General features: G+C 31.8%; 1 protein-coding gene across 33 annotated transcripts in view; it reads right to left on the bottom strand.

The window, feature by feature from the left end:
* Positions 1-22356, bottom strand: part of LOC114332398 (LWamide neuropeptides) — a 166660-nt gene that overhangs the window by 92352 nt on the left and 51952 nt on the right. For all 33 annotated transcript variants that reach the window (XM_050653563.1, XM_050653569.1, XM_050653566.1 and 30 more), the window contains exon 2: positions 2508-2544. In XM_050653563.1, coding sequence (XP_050509520.1) covers positions 2508-2544 — 37 coding nt within the window. The remainder of the gene's footprint in view (positions 1-2507; positions 2545-22356) is intronic.

The following is a 22356-nucleotide window of genomic DNA, read 5'->3' as shown; positions in this document are numbered from 1 at the left end:
TTTTACTTTTAGTCTATGGGCTAAATTTAAAACGGTTAAATGAAAAATTGCAATATCAACAATGCCCATACGAATAATTATTATGTATCTTTAAAACCATAAAATGAAACATAATCTAAAAAATAACATAAAAATTACGTTTTTGATACCACGTATTTAAAAGGTGATAAAAATGACGTCAATTATGGCGGGACATATTCACGTGACTTTCTACGTCGAAAAAACGTGATAAACTGACGTGGTTTGGTGATAATTATGACGTTTTTTCAACGTTTTGTAAAAGTTATGTGGTTGCCTGGAACAAAACCTTACAAGAAGACTCAAAAGAAGGAAGACTTTTGAGTTGGTGATGTGATGTGTTCAGTGTTAAAAGCAAAGCTTAGTGTATATATAAGCTCGTTAGTACCTAAAGAACACTATTGAGTGAGTTCTTAGTTTATAATGTTCCCTGTAGTAATGTAAGTTAGAACAGAACTATGCATTGATTAAAAGTTTTGATCAGATTAAACAGGGTGATTGATTAGTGGGGTAAAGCTCAATAGATCCGCTATAGTAATAGATAGCAATAAAAGTTAATAACAAAAATTTTAGCGACCTTTGAGCTTCACATTACAAAATTAGTTAGAATGTTACAGAGTGTTCGATAACACAGTGGCAGACCAAACTTTTGTTTTTTAAATAGAACACCCTATATTTTATTTTATATTCGAAATCCTGTTAACTTTTATATCACAAAAATATAAAGGTTTGTTATATTATACAGGGTATTTACAAAGTTATAACCAGTTTTGTATGAAAGTCGTAACAAGTTCAACCCCCTGTATAAATAAAAATAAGAACAACAGCAATGGTTTATTAACGCCATATTTTTTATTTATTGTAAAAATTTTCAAGAATGATTGATATTGCTAATTTTATTTATATCAAATACAGGGTGAGTAAAAACGCAAGTAAATTATTTTCTCAGTAATGTTAAAAGCAACATTACCGTAATTTAATTTTTTATATAATATTTCCTATGTCCAAATTTATCAGTTTTCGAGATATTTTCATTTTTCAGAGCAAATTGTTTTAGGTGTCTAAATTTATCTAAATTTTAAGTAAGCCATGACTGATTTGACAATTGACGACAACTGATTATCCATCCGGTAATCAATGTAACAATGTAGCAAATAAAGAAATAAAAATAATTTATTAGTAATACATTTTACAAAAAAAAACACAACCACAATATGCAACATTTTTGAAACATATGTAAATATAACAAATAAAGAAAGAAAATTAGTAATAAATTTTACAAAAAAAACACACAAACACAAAATACAACATTTTGTGAAGACAATTAAACACTACTTTTGTATGTAAATGTAACAATGTAACAAATAAAGAACGAAAAATAATTTATCAGTAATACATTTTGCAAAAAAACATGTTTGAAAAATAAGAAGTTACTTTTGATAAAATATTTTTAATATTTAATTATATAAGGTGTTCAAAATTACTTCCTAACACATTTATGCACGCCTAAAAACGATCATTGAATGAGCTACTTTTACTCTACGAAGCATTTGTAAATTAACACATCGAAATACACTTTGTATTCTATTTTTCATCTCATCCCTTGTTGTTGGAGGTATTTTATAAATTTCAATATTAACGTATCCCTAAAAAAATCAGTCCAGTTTATTAAATTCTGGTGATTTGGGTGGCCACGCCACTGGTCCATTGAAAAATGAAAATATCCCGAAAACTAATAAATTTAGAGATAGGAAATGTTATCTAAAAATTAAAGTACGGTAATGGTACTTTTCATCAGTGATATAAAATAAAGGGTGTTCTATTTAAAATTACTGAGAAAATAATATACTTGCGTTTTGACTCACCCTGTATTTGATTTAAAGAAAATTAGTTAAAAAAAATATGGCATTAATAAACCATTGCTGTTGTGCTTATTTTTATTTATACAGGGAGTTGAACTTGTTACGATTTTCATACAAAATTGGTTAAAACTTTGTAAATACCCTGTATAATATAACAAACCTGTAAATTTTTGTGATGGAGAAGTTAACAGGATTTCGAATTTAAATTAAAATATAGGGTGTTCCATTAAAAAAAAAGTTAGGTCTGCCACTGTGTTATCGAACACTCTGTAACATTCTAACTAATTTTGTAACGTGTAGCTCAAAAGTGGCTAAAATTTTTGTTATTAACTTTTATTGCTATCTACTACTATAGCGGATCTATTGAGCGTTACCTCACTAATCAATCACCCTGTAGTAATAATAACCGCCCTCGGTTGGTGGGTTAATTTAAAAAATAACAATAATTTTGACACATTCTAGTAAGGATCTATAAAAAATACTGGGATTAGTTTTATAAACAACAAATTACATTTGAAAAGCTATTATATCGGTGTATGCTACATTGCTTTTATATACAAATTCAATATTGTGCAAACTGGAGACATAACTTTGAAAGCATATTATACATATAATAAAAAAACTTACTTGGAATTCTTGGCGATCCTTGTTTATATGCAGACACCTGCAACATAAAATATTTACGTGATTAAGATGACAAAGAATCATATCAATTACAGAAATCAATATTACAATCAAATTACAGTAATCAGTAACATTCAAATCAATATTACAATCATATTACAGTAATTAGTGTTGTGACATAATGTAAGCATTAAGTTCACTACCTCCACAGCCACATAGATCGATCTTCAGAAAACTTAAGTAATTTCAGTAAGAAACAGGGACAAATATTCCATCAACGTATTAAAACTATGGAAAGATAAGGTCAAGTCTATTTATGCTAAAAAGTTTTATAAACGAAAATTCTTTGGTGATGAGTTTTTTTTTCTTCCCTTGTCCCTTCTGATTCAGATCTTCATTGTCACTGAAGTTGAAGCTTATTGTTTGTTTCCTAACTCTCTGCTCAAGAAACCTTCCGTAATTTTCGATGTGCAAAAAAGCTGATAACCCTTAGATAGCAGATTGGCATAGTTGAGCGATTTACTATACTTATGCAACTACAATCCTTGTATCGGCATCATTTAAGTAATCTTTCGAGAGACCTTCGGGAGAATAAATTTATTGTAAGTCCTTTATTTATTTCTTTAACCTTGTTTCTAACTTTAGTTACTTCTATAAGCACCTACATACATTTTGTGAATATTAATGAAATAGGTATAATATTTTTTTTTAATTTCTTCGAGTGTGTATTGACTTCACAGAACAAGTGTGAAACGGAAATCAACGAGTCACAATTTGGTTTTAGGAATGCTCTGGGCACAAGAGAGGCAGTGCTTTGCATGCAAGTATTAGTACAGAGGTTTAGAGATATTAACAAGGATGTCTACATGTGCTTTGTAGATTACTCGAAGCCCTTTGGCAATATAAGGCATGACCGACTAATTGAAATTCTCCAAAACATAGGAATTGTTGATAAGAACATTCGAATTGTGACAAGCCTCTACTGGAATCAGACAGCCAGGGTAAAAGTTGGCAACTCGTTCACAGAGAGCATTGGATGAAGCAAACAGAGGCATAAAAATCAATGGAGAATTGAAAATCAGTATCCGATATTCGGACGATTCAGTCGTACTTGCCAGCAGTATTGATGAATTTCAGCATCTTATGGGCAGGTTACATAGAGTGAGTGAAGAAAGAGGACTTAACCTCAACATAAATAAAACAAAATGGATGTTGGTGGGCAAAAATGAAAAACCTGCCAGATAATGAAAAATAAAACACCAATTAATTCAACAAGTAGACTTATATGTATATATTGGAATAGTCTCCAACTCGAAATGGGATCAAACAACCGAAATACGATCTAGAGTTGAAAAGACAAGAGCAATATTTTTACCAACATGAGAAATATATTTATTATGCGACATAATATGTCTCCCACTAAAAATACGGCTACTAAAATGCAATGTATTTCCAGTCTTGCTGTATGGCGCAGAGGCCTGGACAATAGCGAAAACACTAATGAAAAAGCTAGAGGCATTCGTAATGTGGGTGTACCGACGTATCAGCAAAATATCCTGAACGACCCACACCACCAACGTAGAGGTATTGCGCCGAATGGGAAAACAAAAATAAATCTTTTTCTTCTTCATGTGCCGTGCTCGATTATCGAACGTTGGCTATCAAATTGGCTATAGCAATTTTGTTAACGGCAGCTCGGAAAAGGGATGCAAAGGATCTGTTATACCATTCTCTCAGGTTTTTAAGCCATGACGTTCTTCTTCGACCTGGCCCTCTTTTTCCGTCTAGCTTGCCTTGTGTTATTAAATGGAGTATACTATATCTCTCTGGATGTCGCATAACATGGCCAAAATATTCAAGTTTTCGATTTTTAACTGTTCTGACGACTTCCGTGACTTTTCCCATCCGGTGCAAAACAACTTCGTTACGAACTCTATCCACCCAACAAAGAGCTTTATTATTTCACTCGGTATTTCGTCTGGTCCCGTCGCTTTTCTGGTCTTTGCTAATCTTATTGCTTGTTTAATTTCGTCCATAGTTATGTCAGGTCCTGTAACTACTTCGTTAATTTCAAGCTCGGGCCTTTCATCATTAAACAATTCCTCAACGTAGTCTTTCCATCTGTCTATTTTATCCAAATCAGTGATAATCAGTTTTCCGTCTCTATCAACGATGTTATTTGCATGTTTTTTGTTGTGACTGGTGAGTTCTTTTATTTTTTTATACATAGTAAATGAATCATGTTTTCTCTGCAACTCTTCAATTTCTAAACATTTGTCTTCAAAGTATGTTTCTTTTGCCGCTCGTATTTTAGTCCTTATCTCTTTACTAATGCGTTTATACATTTCGATGTTTTGGTTCTTAAATTTGCGTCTTTTTTCTATCAAATTCAAAATCTCATCGTTCATCCACTGTTGCTTCTTTTGATTTTTCTCTTTGAAGTTTGGAGTTAAGTTGCTTATAACCGTTTTGATCTGGTTCCAATGAACCTCGATGGATTCGTGTTGTTCGCTATTCTCAAAATTGCTCTCTAAATTGTTTGCAATCCCCTGACTGTTCTTTCTAATAAAATCGGTATCCAGTTTGTTAGAAGATCGTTGTTGTTTTATCCGTTTAAGCTTTAATTTTATTTCGACTATATAGATTGTGATCAGATGGCACATCGGCGCCAGCATAGGTTTTTACAGACTTTACTTCATTTCTGTAACGCTCACTGATGGTTATGTAGTCAATTTGGTTTCTTACGATATTGTGGGGGGTATCTGCTGGAGATTTCCACGTATATAATCTCCGTTTAGGTAATTTTAAAAAGGTATTCATTATACATAGATTATGTTCTTTGAAAAAATCTGCGAAATAGTCTCCCCTTTCATTTCTATCGCCCAGTCCATAACATCCAATAATATTACTTTGTCTGCCTTTTCCCATCTTAGCATTAAGGTCACCCATCAGAATGGTGAGATCTTTAGTCTTCACTTCCGTGAGTGAGTTCACTTTCCGCTGTCGGTGCATACACTTGTATTAAATTTATGTTTCTGGGTTTCGCGTTCAACTGAATCATTATGACTCGTTCAGATACCTGGCATACCGCCCTAACACATTTGCTAACCTCCTTTGAGACTAGGAATCCTACACCATGACGATGGTAATTACTCTAAAAATAAATCTCTTTCACAATTAAGAAACGGAAACTTAAATATCTCGGTCATAATATGAGACATGATAAATATCGTTCACTGCAACTGATAGTACAGGGTAAAATAGAGAGCAAACGCGGGCCCGGAAGAAGAAAACACTTATGGCTTCAAAACTTACGTCAATGGTTTGGATTAGCATCGATTGAGTTATTCAGAAACGCCGCAAACAAAATTAAAATTGCTATGATGATAGTCAACATCCGCAACGGACAATGCACATGAAGAAGAAGAAGAAGAATATTTATTGACTCCATCAACTCTTACTTTTCGATTTATCTTGTGGCCAACTTTCAGCTTTTATTAATTTTAAAGCGATGAAAATGTTGGGTCTTGTTTAATTTACACTATTTGCAGCAGCCAATGAAAAGTTTTTTCATTACGACGTTCCAATAAGGCCATCATCATCCATCAAGCAATTGACAATAACAACATCGTACTCGGTAATGTCTTCATTTATACGTGGGATGATTTGATAAATAATTATATTAAGAAGGGTAAAGCCCTAACTAACCTTTCCTGGATGCTTGCGGCTATTTAAATTTCTTAGGTAAGACCAAAATTCGTCTTAATTTTGACCGTGCTAAATAATTGCGTTTTGCATATATTTATTTATATTAAAAAAGTTTAATGCAAATTTATAACTAACTAGTCAGTTAACTAATAACTACTTTTGTTATCAAAACATTATAAGAATTAACAATTAAATTAATCAATAAATCATAGAATTTTGTAACTATTTATTAAGAGACTACAGTAGCGCGTCATCAAAATGGAAAACGCGTTCCAAGATTGCGGCTTTAATTTTGAATATTTTGTCGAGATATTTGCCACACATATTCGTAATATATGGGCCATTCCACGAACATACGCCTGTTTTGGATTACTTCGACAACGAATATTTTACTGTGCAACATAAGAAGTACGAAAGTAAATGGCGCTAATAATTATTCCAATAAACAACAATGTAGTTTGCAATTTACTTTCGTTCTTCTTATTTTGCACAGTAAAATATTCGTTGTCGAAGTAATCCAAAACAGACGTATGTTCGTAGGATAGGGTATAGTATAGAATGGCGGTACAGAGCCCAATTTGAGAAATATGATAGTGTGTAGAAAACGAGACTGTACCGCCATTAAGAAGAACAAAAAAATACACTTTCTTCAAATAAACTTTTTATCCCATGCCTAGATTTTGTGTCACATTGGAACTACTAAAAGTTTTTATCTCTAACAAGAAATCAAACATATTATTATAACTAATAACTGATTGGGCAACATAGACAAATTGTCACTGTTATTTTGACAAACCTGCGTCAGATTTCTAAGTGTAATAGCACAATTATCTTATCTGTTCTGTTATCTGTGTCGATATCTGTTCAGTGTAGTAGTGTATTATTTTAAGAATTCGTTAGTGTTGATCCCTAGACAAGTAGTGTTTATTTATAATTAATTTATTATATTTTTGTGTAATAGAACTAAGTTGGTGTACTATTTAAAAGATAGATTATTGTTAATTGTAAGCTCTAGTTATAGTTAAGTATATTTCACGTAAAATATTTCGAATTTTAATGCGAGTATATTATAAAGTTTTAGGAGGATTTTTTATTCTAAAAATATTATCAGTAGTAATTGTACAAGAGCTCTAAAATTCTATATTAATTTTAGAGGTCGAGTGCAATTTGTTGCGATTATTTCATGAATAAAACTGTTCAAAACCAAAATTTTATTGTAATTTATTTATGTAAGTACAAATTAGTACAATTAAACACATAGTTGTTATAAATATTTGACGGTTGAGAGTCATCACTTTTATAATTTTTAAAACATTAATTGTCACTAATGTCACTTAATGTATTTTTTCGTAGCAACGAAGGGCATCTGACGTAATATACTTGACGACGGGAAATTATCAAAAATTATCAGTTTAATTTAGATTTCTGTAGCTTTCTATTGGTCAGAATCTCCTATGAATGAAATAATTAGTAGTAATTACACGAGAGCTCTAAAATTATCGATTTGTATCCCGAGTGGCACTTTGACAATATTTTGACTCCCCTTCGGGTCGTGACATAATGTGTCACGAGGGCACAAAAAATCGATAATTTTTAGGAGCTCGAGAGTAATTCGGTAAGATTATTTCATGAATGAAACAGTCTTTTTAAATCATTTTAACTAATATTTTATTGCTATCTTCACCTGAATATTTGCTAAACCTGTTTCTTGGTGTTCTCTGTGATAAGTTGTAAAACATTAATTGTCATTAATGGCACTGAATATTCATGTTTTAGTAGCAACGAACGGCATCTGACGTAATACTTGACGACGGGAAATTATCAAAAATTTTATTTCTGCAGCTTTTATATTGGTCAGAATTTCTATGACTGAAATAATCAGTAGTAATCACACGAGATCTCTAAAATTATCGATTTGTATCCCGAGTGACACTTTGACAGTTTTAATTTTACGACCCGAAGGGGAGTGAAATTATGTCAGAGTATCAAGAGGGCAAAGCAAATCGATAATTTTTAAGAGCTCGAGAGAATATTTTGTTGATATCTTCACCTGGATATTTGCTAAACCTGTTTCTTTGTGACAATTTGATATTAGATGCAGAACTAGTTAATTATGGATATTTTCTTAAATGTGACAGTTGTCAAACTAGGAAACTGGTTGCAATTAAACAGAAACAATCTACTTAAAAAACTCACACTGTAATTTTGTTCAGTAGAAAATTACCGATGTTATAATAATCTGATTGGACAGAATTAAACACATGACGAAAAATCTTACTACACGATTGGAAGTTAATATCATTAAATAATCGCTGTAATTTTTTTTTCTGTAGCTTTCTATGGGCCAGAATCTCTATGAATGAAATAACCAATAGTTTAAAAAAATGGGAAAAGTTCATCAAACGAACAATAAAGTGAAACCGTCCAAGAAAAAGTCCATCAAAAACCTTGCCAAAATTATGCGAGAATCAAAATTAGAGCCACCACAAATTTTAATAATGTGAAAATGGGTAACAATGAAACAAGGGGAATAATGAGACACCTGTATTTCTGGATGCCTGTACGACTTTTTCGTCAATATTTTGGCATGCGCGCTTTAGCTTTTATATAAGAACCACGAGGTTCCTGTTTGCACGCAAGCCACGTGTTTAGTTTGATTCCGATCGGCAGTGAGTGTTGACATTTGACCAATTCTTTTTTTTTTGAAGGTACGTATTTTTTCGTTTTTAACGAAAACCACGTGTTCTTTCATTTTTTTTTGCGAATGGATAACATGCAGGGCCTTATTATTTGATGAATAGAGATATTTTTCCATTGATTCGATTTAAGGTTAGGTGAATTTTTTTTTTTTTGTAAAGGTCGTTTTGGTAACAATGAGACATTGCGTGTTGGGTAAAAAGAAGACATGTCTCATTTTACCCCATATTGTAAATTATTGTTTATCTTCATTTTTAACTTATTTTTTTAGGTTTTTTTGTGAAAAGAATGCCGCGAAATCCTCCTAGGAAATCAGACAAAGGGAGCTTTTCAGAGGAACAGAGGTCCTGAATCTGGCTAAAGAAAATGGAGTTACGATTGTAACTTTCCCTCCGTATTCAACGAACAAGTGGCAATCTCTGGATGTAGAAGTCTTCAAGTCATTTAGTTTGGCTTACAACGCCGCCGTAGATAGCTGGTTAATGCAGCATCCTGGAAAACCGGTATCCATATATGAGGTTGCAGCTTTTGTAGGAATAGCTTTTGAAGAAGCTTTAACTCCGCAGGATATTTTATCGGCATTTAACAAATGTGGTATCTTTCCATACGACAAAGGTATTTTTACAGAACTAGACTATTTACCATGTGCCGTTACAGACCGGCCATGTCCTGAATCTGAACCGTCAACCTCAAAAGAATATCAAGTAAATGATGATGATACTGAACATGTGGCTGATATCCAAGCGTTTAGAAGCGCTGAACAAATTAGAGGATATCCCAAAGCCCAGGAGAGAAAATTAACAAGGAAAGAAAGAAAGAGAGGTAGGAGTATGATTCCCACCGATACCTCAGAAAACGTGAGCTAGAGAAGAAATATAATAAGACGCAAAATACTATTCAAAAACAAAAAAAAGTCGCCGTCAAAAGGAAAATTCAAAGGAGTGACAATGAGGAAAATAAGGCAGACGAATGGCATTCTGATGCTTCATCTGACAATTTTATACCTGAATTAGATCCAACAGCATTCCAAGAGTTAGAAAGAAATCCTTGCTCTGGGGATTACGTTCTGGTAGAATTTTCTCCAGAGAACATTAAAGGCAAAAAGATATATTACATAGGAAAAATATTATCAGAAAATAGTAATGAAAGTGAAGCTTTTTAAGAAAAAGCACAAAAGTCGATGGAAAATTTTATTTTCCAAATGTTCAAGATACTGCTACAGTTTCGAAAAAAGACATTTTTTTTCCAGAAAGTGGGGTGGATATGTCATACACTCCGAAAAGATAGTTCCAGTATTGCAAAAACTGCCCTAGAGTGGAATCCCCAAAGAAAAAGAAAAAGAGGTCGCCCAGCACAAACTTGGAGAAGATCCATCATGGACGAGATAAGAAGTCAAGGAAAGTTTTGGAATGAGGTGAAGGCCCTAGCGCAAAATAGAACCCGATGGCGCGTTTTCAACGAAGCTCTATGCTCTACTTAGGAGTTCAAGAACATTATATATCGAAAAAAGACATAAAAATGAATTTGCCATGTCCTGTTAAATACGGCAAAACAAAACGACAAAACGCTTTTTATTCATTTGAAATTAAGTTTAATTTGAATATTCAGTAAAAATAATGTTTATGTTTTTCTTATATTACAATAAGGTTTAGTTTGTTTATTTCTGGAATGAAGAAAAATTAATGTTTTTGTTTTTCTTATTTTATTATTATTTTGTTCAGTTCTAATATTCAGTAAAATGAATGTTTATCTAGGTTTTTCTTACATTATTATTAGTTTTAGCTCATGCTGGTGTTTTATAATAAATAATTAAACATTTGATGTAGTGTTTCAGTGTTTTCCTAATGTTTTGCATAAAAAATTGCACTTTTCAAATAGTGTCTCATTGTACCTCCGGTATGGGTAACAATGAGACAAATGACATTTTGATAGCGTATTTGTTGTATTTTCATTATTTATGATTTTTTGCATGATATTCTATTCAAAATTATTTGGAGATACTTATACCACCGTGTAACACTCAAAAAATAAATATTATTTACCTTAGTTTTTAAAATACTCAGCTCAGAAAAAAAAGTGTCTCATTGTTACCCATGTTCCCCTACTTATAAGAAGTAATCTACTGTTGTGATAAATAGAAAAAGCGTGAAAAGTGTTTTATTTTTGATATTGTTAATATTAAAAGTAAAACTTTCATTCGCATTTAGTAGATGCCGTCACGCCATTGATGCCATCATGTTATTTCGTTGTGAACCGATAACGGTAGCCCGAATTTTAGTAGTTCAAAGAGAATCAAATATCACTCTCTGATGAGACCCTAAGAAGAGTTGAAACTACACTTGAGAGCAAAATAATCGGCTCACTTGCTGAATTGTACACTGTACACGTTAGAAGTCTCGAATTGCCTAAACCTGTTGTCCGATTTGAGTGATTTTTTGTAACATACTAGCCTTATTATTTAAGAAAATCGATGTAATATTATTATTGCTAGACAGGTAAAGGTCATTTTATACCGGGTGTAACAATCATAGGGTATTTTTTCCTTAAACGTACCTAACTTTTTTATTATCCAACATAAGCAAAGGAGTCAAAAAAGAAAATGTTAATAAAGCCTAAGACTACAATTGGATTTTAATTTAAATATTTTTTATGTGCTAGAATACTCCACAGGGTTTTCCGAACTTTAAGAAAAAACACAGTATGATTGTTACACCCGGTATAAAATTACCTTTACCTGTATAGCAATAATAATATTACACCGATTTTCTTAAATAATAAGGCTATAACATACTAAAAAAATCACTCCAATCGGACAACAGGTTTAGGAAATTCCACGTGTACAATTATTCAGCAAGTGAGTCGATTATTTTGCTCTCAAGTGTAGTTAAAGTGCTTTTGGCGCTCTATAAATTCAATCAAATAAAACGGCTCTTGTTTCGCTTCACAATGAACTTATTTATTATTGGTTTATTAGTTCGTGCAAATACCTATGTTAATATAAAATTTTCACCCATGTTGGTTTATTTTTATAAATATTTATTTACCAATAATAATGTTGTTTTCTATTACTTCCATTTAGCGTGCCTATGAGTATATTGTCACAATATTGATCTTAGATAATCTCAAATATTGCCACTGTTGCTTAAATTTCGCAGAACTTTCGAAAAAGGGTATGATACTATCTCCCGAAGTAATATTGATGACGCGCTAATGTGGAATAATTTTAGGATTATTTTGTAAATTTTAACGGGTTAGAATGCATACTTAAAAAATATTTTATAATTTAAAAAATCAGAATTTTTCAAATTTTCAAAAATCTATCAATCTAATTAAATTGAGTATCAATTAATTAAGAGTAAACAGTAGCGATCAACAGGTAGCAACAAAATATAACTTCGGGAGATAGTATCATACACTTTGGCAACAGTGCTAATCTTTGACATTATCTAAGATTAATATTTTGACAATATTATAGTCGCGCTAAATGGAAGTAACAGAAAACGATTTTATTATTAATAAATAGATATTTATAAAAATAAACCAAAATGGGTGAAAATTTTATGTTAAGATAGGTATTTTGAAAGGTATTTGCATGAAATATCTAATAATAAAACAATAATAAATAATAATTTTTTGTTGTGAAGCGAACCAAATTTCGATTTTCGCATAATTTTGGCACGGTTTTTAATGGACTTTTTCTTGGAAGGTTTCACTTTATTTTTCGTTTGATTTACTTTTTCCATTTTGTTAAACTATTGATAATATTTTTGGAATAAAAAATCCTCCTAAAACTTTATATACTCGTATTAGAATTCGAAATATTTTCACGTAAAACCTACCTACATATAACTAAAACTCACAATTAACAACAATCTATTCTTTCAAAGAGGCCAACAACTTATACAACAACAACAAATATATAATAAATTAACTATCAATAAACACTAATTTATTATGAAACAACAAAAACGAATCCTCAAATTAACACACTACTGCACTGAACAGATATCGATAAAGATGACAGAACAGATTAGAGAAAATCTGACGCAGATTTGTCAAAATGACAGTGATAATTTCCATATGTTGCCTAATTAGTTATTTAGTTATAATATGTTCGATTTCTTGTTAGAAATAAAAAATTTTAGTAGTTCCAAGATTACACAAAATCTAGGCATGGGATAAAATAGTTTATTTGAAGAAAGTTTTTTTTCTTCTTAATGGCGGTACAGGCTCCTTTTTTCAATATTTTATTTAGTTATAGAGTAATTTCCACGTACTAACATATTTCTGAAATTGGGCTCTGTACCGCGATTCTTTATTATATTACGAATATGTGTGCCAAATATCTCGACAAAATATTCAAAATTAGAGCCGCAATCTTGGAACTCGTTTATTGCTAGCTGTTGATCGCTACTGTAGCCTCTTAAACAAGTATTTTGCATGTTTTTATATTTTCGTAATAGACTGATGAAAATAATTTATTGTCAAATTATAAATAACGCCTTAGGGAAATATATCATATGTAACTGACTTTGACATCATACACGCTCTGAGATTTGCTGGTGTCGCTCCTAGCGGATTACTAATGCAACTTTCACCGGTAATTTTTAAATTTATTATTTAATTGTTATCGCTTAATATTTACAACGTAAAAATGTAATTAAATTGTAATCGATTTTTTAAAGATTTTGCTAATCATTTTAACGTTCCATTAATGAAATATTAATTTCTTACTTCGGATACTTTCACAATTATCGTGTAGATGGCGCTTAGAATAATTTATAATTACATATTACGAAATATTAAAAAAACTTAAATTCAGTATTTAAAACGTAAGTATATTTAAGGTAAAAATATACACCAGAGCTTTGACCAACTAATATTATTTCCTATTAATGTTTTTAATTTCAATGTTTTAAATTAATCACTTTAACATTTATGTAAAATTTCCAATAAAAGCTTACAGACTTGTCACTTCTGGCACTCACGAATTTTTAATTATCCCCTCTACCTACGAGCTCATAGCGTATACCAGCGAAACATTATAGAGTAGGAAACAAAGGTCGAACCTTGCAAAATGGACACAAGTCCGGTTTTATTTTTTTTCTGGTATATTAAGGGGTGCTTATTATAAGACTAACTTTTTCTGAAAAAATTTCGCCCCGGAACCCCCATTTTCACCCCTTTAAAGGGGGTAATTTGTGGTTTTTGCGGAACGTAGCCCTTCCTGTACCTTTTACAAAAAATTTCTTTTATAGAAATATGAAGAGGACTATATTTTCTACAATTTATTTCCCGACAGCATCTGTCTATCATCCACCGTTTAGCGGGGGTGGCGCCCCAAATTTGACAAGTTTTTAAAAAATATGTTTTTAAAAAATATATATTTTTCCCTAACTGTAACGGAAATTAAGAAGAAGTTTTACGGCAATTATTCACAAATAATTGGTTGATTTTTTGGCATAGGTTTCACTTAAGGGCAATTGCCCTTTTTTTAATTACAGGGTGTTACATTTTAAAAAACCCCTTTTTATACCATCTGAACCGTTTATGCTAGAGTAAAAAGACTTTCAGCGATTACCCATATAATGGTGCTATTTACAAATTTGTATAATGCACCCCAATTTTTCCCGGAACCACCCAAAAAAAATAAGAATTAATAAATAAAGTGATTTTCTTGGAATCCTTCACACACAATGCCCTTTATTAATATGCTTCATATGTCATTTTGTGCACGTTATTATTACCCATGCATGGACACCAAAAGAAATTTCCTAGTGTAACCACTGTAGTCAAAAAAAAATAAATAAAATGGAGGGTTGAAATTTTTTTTTTGTTTTTTGCTTTTTGATCCATATGGGCATATGCTTCATCAATAGTGCTTTTGAAAAATATATATGGTTATTGCAACATCCCTGCGGAAACCACCCTTTTCCTTGAAAATATACTGCAGAACCTACCCCTATCCCTTGGCGAGTATGTTTTTACGATTTTCTCATTACCTATGCATTCTTTTTAAACAAAACTTATACAAGGTTATAGACCACTATTTACTCTAAAAATTAGGTCCTATTCATTTTTTTCGTATAAGCAACCGTTACGGCACAGTGGCGCCGTAAACCTCATATATGCTTTGGCGGCCTCCAGTTTTTGTTTTTTTTTTCTCGTCATCTGTTCGTTTTATTGATAAAGTACTTATGTAAAATAAAACAACACAGTGTAACCTACAAATTATGACTTATGCACATTTTACAATCTTTGCGCCCCAAAGCCACAGTGGTGGCCCAAAATCAATTTTTGCATATTTTCGCCACCTACACGCATTTTATTGCATTAATGCTACCTTAATAGCACAATATTTACCCTTAGGTGGTCGCTAATCAGTGTCGGATCCAGGGAGGGGTGATGGGGGTGATCACCTCCCCCTCCTCTCAAACCAAGTGATATTATATTCAAGGATTATAAAAATATTCTTTTATTTTTATAGAAATTTAGCAAATTGGCACCCCCCTCTTAACGATGCTTGATCCTCCACTGTCACTAAAGCATAAAAAGTACGCCATTCTTATAAAAATAATAATATAATATAAGTATTTCTATAAAAATAAATTAATATTTTTATAATCTTTGAATATAATATCACTTGGTTTCAGAGGGGGAGGTGAATACCCCCATCACCCCTCCCTGGATCCGCCACTGCTTAGCGACCACTTAAGGGTAAATAGTGTGCTATTAAGGTAGCATTAATGCAATAAAATGCGTGTAGGTGGCGAAAATATGCAAAAATTGATTTTGGGCCCCCACTGTGGCTTTGGGGCGCAAAGATTGTAAAATATGCATAGGTCATAATTTGTAGGTTACACTGTGTTGTTTTATTTTATATAAGTACTTTATCAGTAAAACGAACAGATGACGAAAAAAAAGAACAAAAACTGGAGCCCTCCAAAGCATATATGAGGTTTACGGCGCCACTGTGCCGTAACGGTTGCTTATACGAAAAAAATGAATAGGGCCTAATTTTTAGAGTAAATAGTGATCTTTAACCTTGTATAAGTTTTGTTTAAAAAGAATGCATAGGTAATGAGAAAATCGTAAAAACATCCTCGCAAAGGGATAGGGGTAGTTTTTGCAGTATATTTTCAAGGATAGGGGTGGTTTCCGCAGGAATGTTGCAATAACCATATATATTTTTGAAAAGAACTATTGATGAAGCATATGCCCATATGGATCAAAAAGCAAAAAACAAAAAAAAAATTCAACCCCCCATTTTATTTATTTTTTTTTTGACTACAAGGGTTGCACTAGGAAATCGCTTTTGGTGTCCATGCATGGGTAATAATAACGTGCATAAAATTATATATGAAGCATGTTAATAAAGGGCATTGTGTGTGAAGGATTCCAAGAAAATCACTTTATTTATTAATTCTTCTTTAATTTGGGGTGGTTCCGGGGAAAAAATGGGGGTGCATTATACAAATTTGTAAATAGCACCAGTACATGGGTAATCGCTGAAAGTCTTTTTACTGTAGCAGAAGCGGTTCAGATGGTATAAAAAGGGGTTTTTTAAAATGTAACACCCTGTAATTAAAAATAGGGCAATTGGCCTTAAGTGAAACCTCTACCAAAAAATGAGCCACTTATTTGTAAATAATTGCCGCAGGATTTCTTCTTAATTTCCTTTACAGTTAGAGAAAAATATATATTTTTTAAAAACATCTTTTTTAAAAACTTGTCAAATTTGGGGCGCCACCCCCCGATAAACGGTGGATGATAGACATATGCTGTCGGGAACTAAATCGTAGAAAATATAGTCCTCTTCACATTTGTATAAAAGAAATTTTTTGTAAATGATACATGAAGGGCTACGTTCCGCAAAAACCGCAAATTATCCCCTTTAAAGGGGTGAAAAGGGGGGTTCCGGGGCGAAATTTTTTCAGAAAAAGTTAGTCTTATAATAAGCACCCCTTGATATAACGGAAAAAAAATAAAACCGGACTTGTGTCCATTTTGCAAGGTTCAACCTCTGTTTCCTACACTATTAGTAATATTGCAAAAATTTGTAAGCCGTATTCATATTGCTTCTTCTTCTACAGGCTGCTTATACAGGGTGTAACAAAAATACAGGTCATAAATTTAATCACATATTTTGGGACCAAAAATAGTTCGATTGAACCTAACTTACCTTGGTACAAATGTGCACGGAAAAAAAGTTACAGCCCTTTGAAGTTATAAAATGAAAATCGATTTTTTCCAATATATCGAAAACTGTTAGAGATTTTTTATTGAAAATGGACATGTGGTATTCTTATGGCAGTAGTATTTTAAGAAAAAATGATAATAAAATTTGGACACCCCATAAAAATTTTATGGGGTTTGGTTCCCTTAAACCCCCCCAAACTTTTGTGTGCGTTCCAATTTAATTATTATTGTAGCGCCATTAGTTAAACACAAGTTTTTAAAAACTTTTTTGTCTCTTAGTACTTTTTCCAAAAGTCAGTTTTTATCTAGATATTTGAATATTTGTCAAATCCACCACATATTTGTATAGTATTTTTACTACAAAAACGTTATTACGTAGGTCAAAATTTTTGACGTAAGAGAACTGTCAAAACATTAGAGACTTTTCATTATTGCTATGTTTATTATAAACACGGCAATAATGAAAAGTCACAATCTAATGTTTTGACAGTTCTCTTACGTCAAAAATTTTGACCTACGTAATAACGTTTTTGTAGTAAAAATACTATATATGGTAAAGTACGATTATGGAGACTTGGTAATAATATGAAAATTTATTTATGATTTACATTTTTAAGTATATTTTGAACCATATTAAAAAAGAAGCCACATCTCGATAAAAGATGCTTTATCAAAAAAATACAAAGACGTAAAAAAGTTTTAAGAACACTGTGTTTAACTAATGGTACCGCAGTAATAGTTTAATTGGAACGTACACAAACATTTGGGGGGTTTAAAGGAACAAAACCCTCATACAATTTTTATGTAAACATATTAAAAAAGAAGCCGCAACTCGATAAAAACTGCCTTATAGAAAAAATACTAAGAGGCAAAAAAGTTTTAAAAATATTGAATTTAACTAATGGCACCACAATAATAATTCATTTGGAACGGACAGAAAAGTTTGGGGAGGTTTAAGGGAACAAAACCCCCATAAAATTTTTATGGGGTGCACAAATTTCACTATAATTTCTCTTTACCATGTTCTTTCCATAAGAATGCCACATGTCCATTTTCAACAAAAAATCTCTAATGGTTTTCGATATATTCAAAAAAATCGATTTTCGTTTTGTAACTTCAAAGGGCTGTAACTTCTTTTGTGTGCATATTTGTACTAAGGTACGTTAGGTTCCTTCAACCTATTTGTGGTCCCAGAATATGTGGATTAAGTTATGACCTGTATTTTTGTTACACCCTGTATATTTGTCCCTTCTATTTCCTATTTTTAAAGGAAACCCTTAAAAATTAAATTTATATAGCTATATTTATGGAAATATAACATTTTACGTGCAGTATAAAAAATATTCCATACATACAGAATATGGTGTATGCGCTAAAAAAGTAAATTCGCCAAAAGATGAAAGTGAATTTTAATACACTACTACTGTTTTCTTTTCAAAGTCAAGAAAACATGATATATCAATAATAATATATTTGAAAAAATGCAAAATATTATTTAAACGGAGACTTTTACTTTATAAGTTCGAAAAAAGGCAATTTTTAAATATTTTTAAAGAAACAATTATTATATTTATATGGATGTAATTTTTTATACATTGAAAAAGGTGTCGAAGTACAAAAATTGTTTTTTTTTGTAATATTAATTTTTGTGAAAATTAGAAGCAATGATATCGTCACAAAACGGAAAATCACGTTTTAATAATTGTTTTTGAGGGCATGGGTGGGGCTAAAAATTTTTGTGTTTTTTTTAGGGTGTACTTGAAATAAATCAAACCAGAGAATGATTTTACAATTGAATCAGAGTCATAACTGTTAAAGAAAATAACGAATAATATATAAAATATGGAGACAATCTGACACCCAAAAAATAATATTTTTTTTTCGGCGCTGCGGTCGGTCCAATTTTTTTTACAAATTTTTAAAAATTTCAAATTTTTTTAAAAATTTGAATTTAACGACCACATTTTTGTAAAAAATAACATGTTATTGGACATAAAAACCCTACAAAATGATGGAAAAAGACGATAAAGTTTCTACGACGATTGGAACCGAAGATATCACCAAAAAACAAAAAAACACGTTTTAATTTTTTGGGGCGTTATGGGTCGGCCTAGTGGCCAAAAAAATTTTTTGATCATGATGTTTTTTGATGTAGAACAACATATTTTTATTTTTGTGATATCGCTGGGGGCATTTTCACATTTTAACTGGCTAGATTCTTTAGAGGAACTACGGAGGTAATTTTCTATCAAGCGTGTAAAGATGGAACATAAAGTTTTGAAAAAAATTACAGGTTCGGTCAGGTGAGACTTGTGAGGTCCATTAGCGGTATATTTTAAGTTCCGTCTAGTTTTTTTTTTTAATTTGCAGGGACATTATATTTTAATTATGGTATAGGAGCCAAGCGGCGATTTTAGCAGTTATTCGGCGATTATATTAAAGCGAATATTTCGCGAAATGAACGTCAGATCGAAAAAATAAAAAAATGCATGTTCCATGTTTTTGAAAACCTATCGAACGACACCAAACACGGCCCCCCACGGAAGTGGGGTGGGGGGTTACTTTAAAATCTTAAACCCCCATTTTTTACTGTAAATTTTGACTCCCTACGTAAAAATAAGTAACTTTTATTTGAGACATTTTTTGGAATTATGGATAGATGGCGCTATAATCGGAGAAAACAATTGTTGGAAATGGAAAATTAAATTAAAAATAGAAAGTACCCCACTTTATGGAAAACTTAACTTAACTTTTTTGGTTTCGAGACCTACTCTTCACAACCCAATAGGTCCCCATAACGCTCGAGTAACTGCAAATTTAGCATACTTTCCTCCTCTATTAGTAGAAATAGTATATAAGGTCTCAATTTTAATAATAAAAAAACATAAAGTTTGTGTTGGATATACCAGGGTAAAGAACAGAAAAGAAGAGTAGAATCAACACACAAGCAGGATATCTGAATCAAATATAGTAAGAATAGCCAGGGACAAGTCACCGTTAGGTAAAAGAAGTATAGGACGCCTAAGGAAAACATAGAACAACAATTTAGGGGCAGAATAAAAAGCACCGTTAAAGAAAAAAGGCAGTACTACGTATATAAAGAAAAGGAAGAATGAGAAGAAAAAGATGTTGGATATAGATAAGGCCTGACAAGCCTCACCCGTCCGCTGGAGGATTTAATACGTTTAGTAATTTTTGAACAACGCATGACTTTGAGGGTGCTTATTTTTAATCCACGAATCCATTTAATCCACGACTTCGAATTATATCACATCTTTGATATAAACGTAAAATTTTTATGGGGTGCATATATTTTTTTACTTTTTTAAAGATGCTCTTACCATAAGAAAAGCATGTGTCCATTTTTATTACGTACGGACGAAGACTTCAAAAGATATTTTAAAAAATCGATTTTTATTTTGTTGTATCGAAGGGTTGTAACGTCTTTTGGTGTGCATATTTACACCGACGAAAATAAAATTCAAACAGAAATATTGTATCCCACAATGTTAGACCAGGGCAATTAGAAAAAAATAAATCGATTTTTAAATATAGCACCAATCGACTTACAACTTTTGCATTGTGTGCGAGATGACGTCAAGAAAAAGTCTACAATAGAAAATGGGTGAGTATGCATAATTACATTTACAGTGCATAAAACGCATCCAAAGTGCATAAACATTAGGGTGGAAAGAAAAAATGTTTTTATAATTTCAATGTATAATAGTGATAGAAAGTTGCCTATAGTCATTGTTAAGTCACAAATAAAATATTTTTCCAAACAAAATATTTTTAGGGGTGCCGCAAAAGGGTTGAAAGTTAAAATTTTTAGTTAAATTTTGCGAATTTTGATGATTTTGATTTGGCAAAAAATAGCTATTGTAATGTCTTAATTCCTATTTTAAATGATAAATACACACTCTAGAACCACTCTTTCAAAATAATTTTAGCTTTAACTTACAACAAAACAATCTTTGTTTTTACTAAAACTGGCAAAGTTTGAACTTAAATGCCACATATAAGAAATGTTTAATAGTAAATATTTATTTCATTCCTTAATATTCTAACTATAGTAGAAGAGCACATTTCAATAGTAGAGGAACCCTGTATCAACCCTCCTAGGACATATACCTCCTGCTTCCGGAACAGGCGAAGCTATAAAATATAGGGTAATAGAGCATTTTCAAGGTGACAATCCTTTGAACATTTCCAATATAACAGCTTCCGGATGTGATGGAACTGCCACTAACACGGGTGTTAACAATGGTGTAATAGCTTTAATAGAAAAAAACCTAAATAAGCCGCTGAAGTGGCTGATTTGTTTGTTCTATACCAATGAATTGCTTTTGTGTCATTTGTTTTGCACATTTGATGAAAAAACTAAAGGCCCTAATGCATTTGGAGGGCTTTTAGGGAAACAACTTGAAATCTGTAATCAGCTTTCTGTGGTTAATTTCGCTTCCATACAAAACAACCTTCCTATTCTTGATATTAAGGATGATCTAAACATAGACCAAAAATATTTACTTCAAATATGTAAAGCAATCTCCAGTGGTGCATGTACTTCTGGTATTTCTTTAAAAACTCATGAAAAATTAAATCATTCACGATGGCTTACGTTGGCCAATCGCCTTCTTCGGATATATGTTGCAACAGAGAATCTTTCAAATATTCTGAAAACTTTAAATATGTATTTGATGAAGGTGTATGCCAGAGTCTGGTTTCATATCAAACTGAAACCATTTTGTGTAAAGGGATCAAAACATCTATGGAGACTCATAAAATTTTCACGTTATCTTTTTTTGTAAGGAACATCTCTCAATAATTGATCCAGTAATTCACAAGAATGGTTACTTCTCTCACCCAGAAAATGTGCTTTTCTTCATGTTATGTGACAAAAAACACATAAGGGAGCTAGGTCTGCGGCGACTTTTGAAGGCAAGATCGGAACTCATAAATTAAGGAAGTTTGTTGTCCCGAAACTTAACTTTAATGCCAATAACTACATTGATATAATTAACTGGACGGAAGAAGAAATTACAGAGCCTCCTATGACAAAACATATAACTGACGAGGACTTAAAAAAGTATATAAGTACAGCAAGAGACTTTGTCAGATGCAATGTGTGGATTTTCCGTGTTTTCCCTGTCATACACAGGCAGTGAAAAGAGTCATAAAGCTCGTAACTGAGTCATCTCTTAGTGTCTGTGGTCTTGAAGCAAAAATGGCTTTTTTAGAAAAAGTTTGC

The sequence above is a fragment of the Diabrotica virgifera genome, chromosome 6 (assembly GCF_917563875.1).
Source record: "Diabrotica virgifera virgifera chromosome 6, PGI_DIABVI_V3a".
Classification (NCBI taxonomy): Eukaryota; Metazoa; Arthropoda; class Insecta; order Coleoptera; family Chrysomelidae; genus Diabrotica; species Diabrotica virgifera.
Note: the sequence above shows the minus strand (reverse complement) of the source record. Positions and strands in the feature narration are given on the sequence as shown.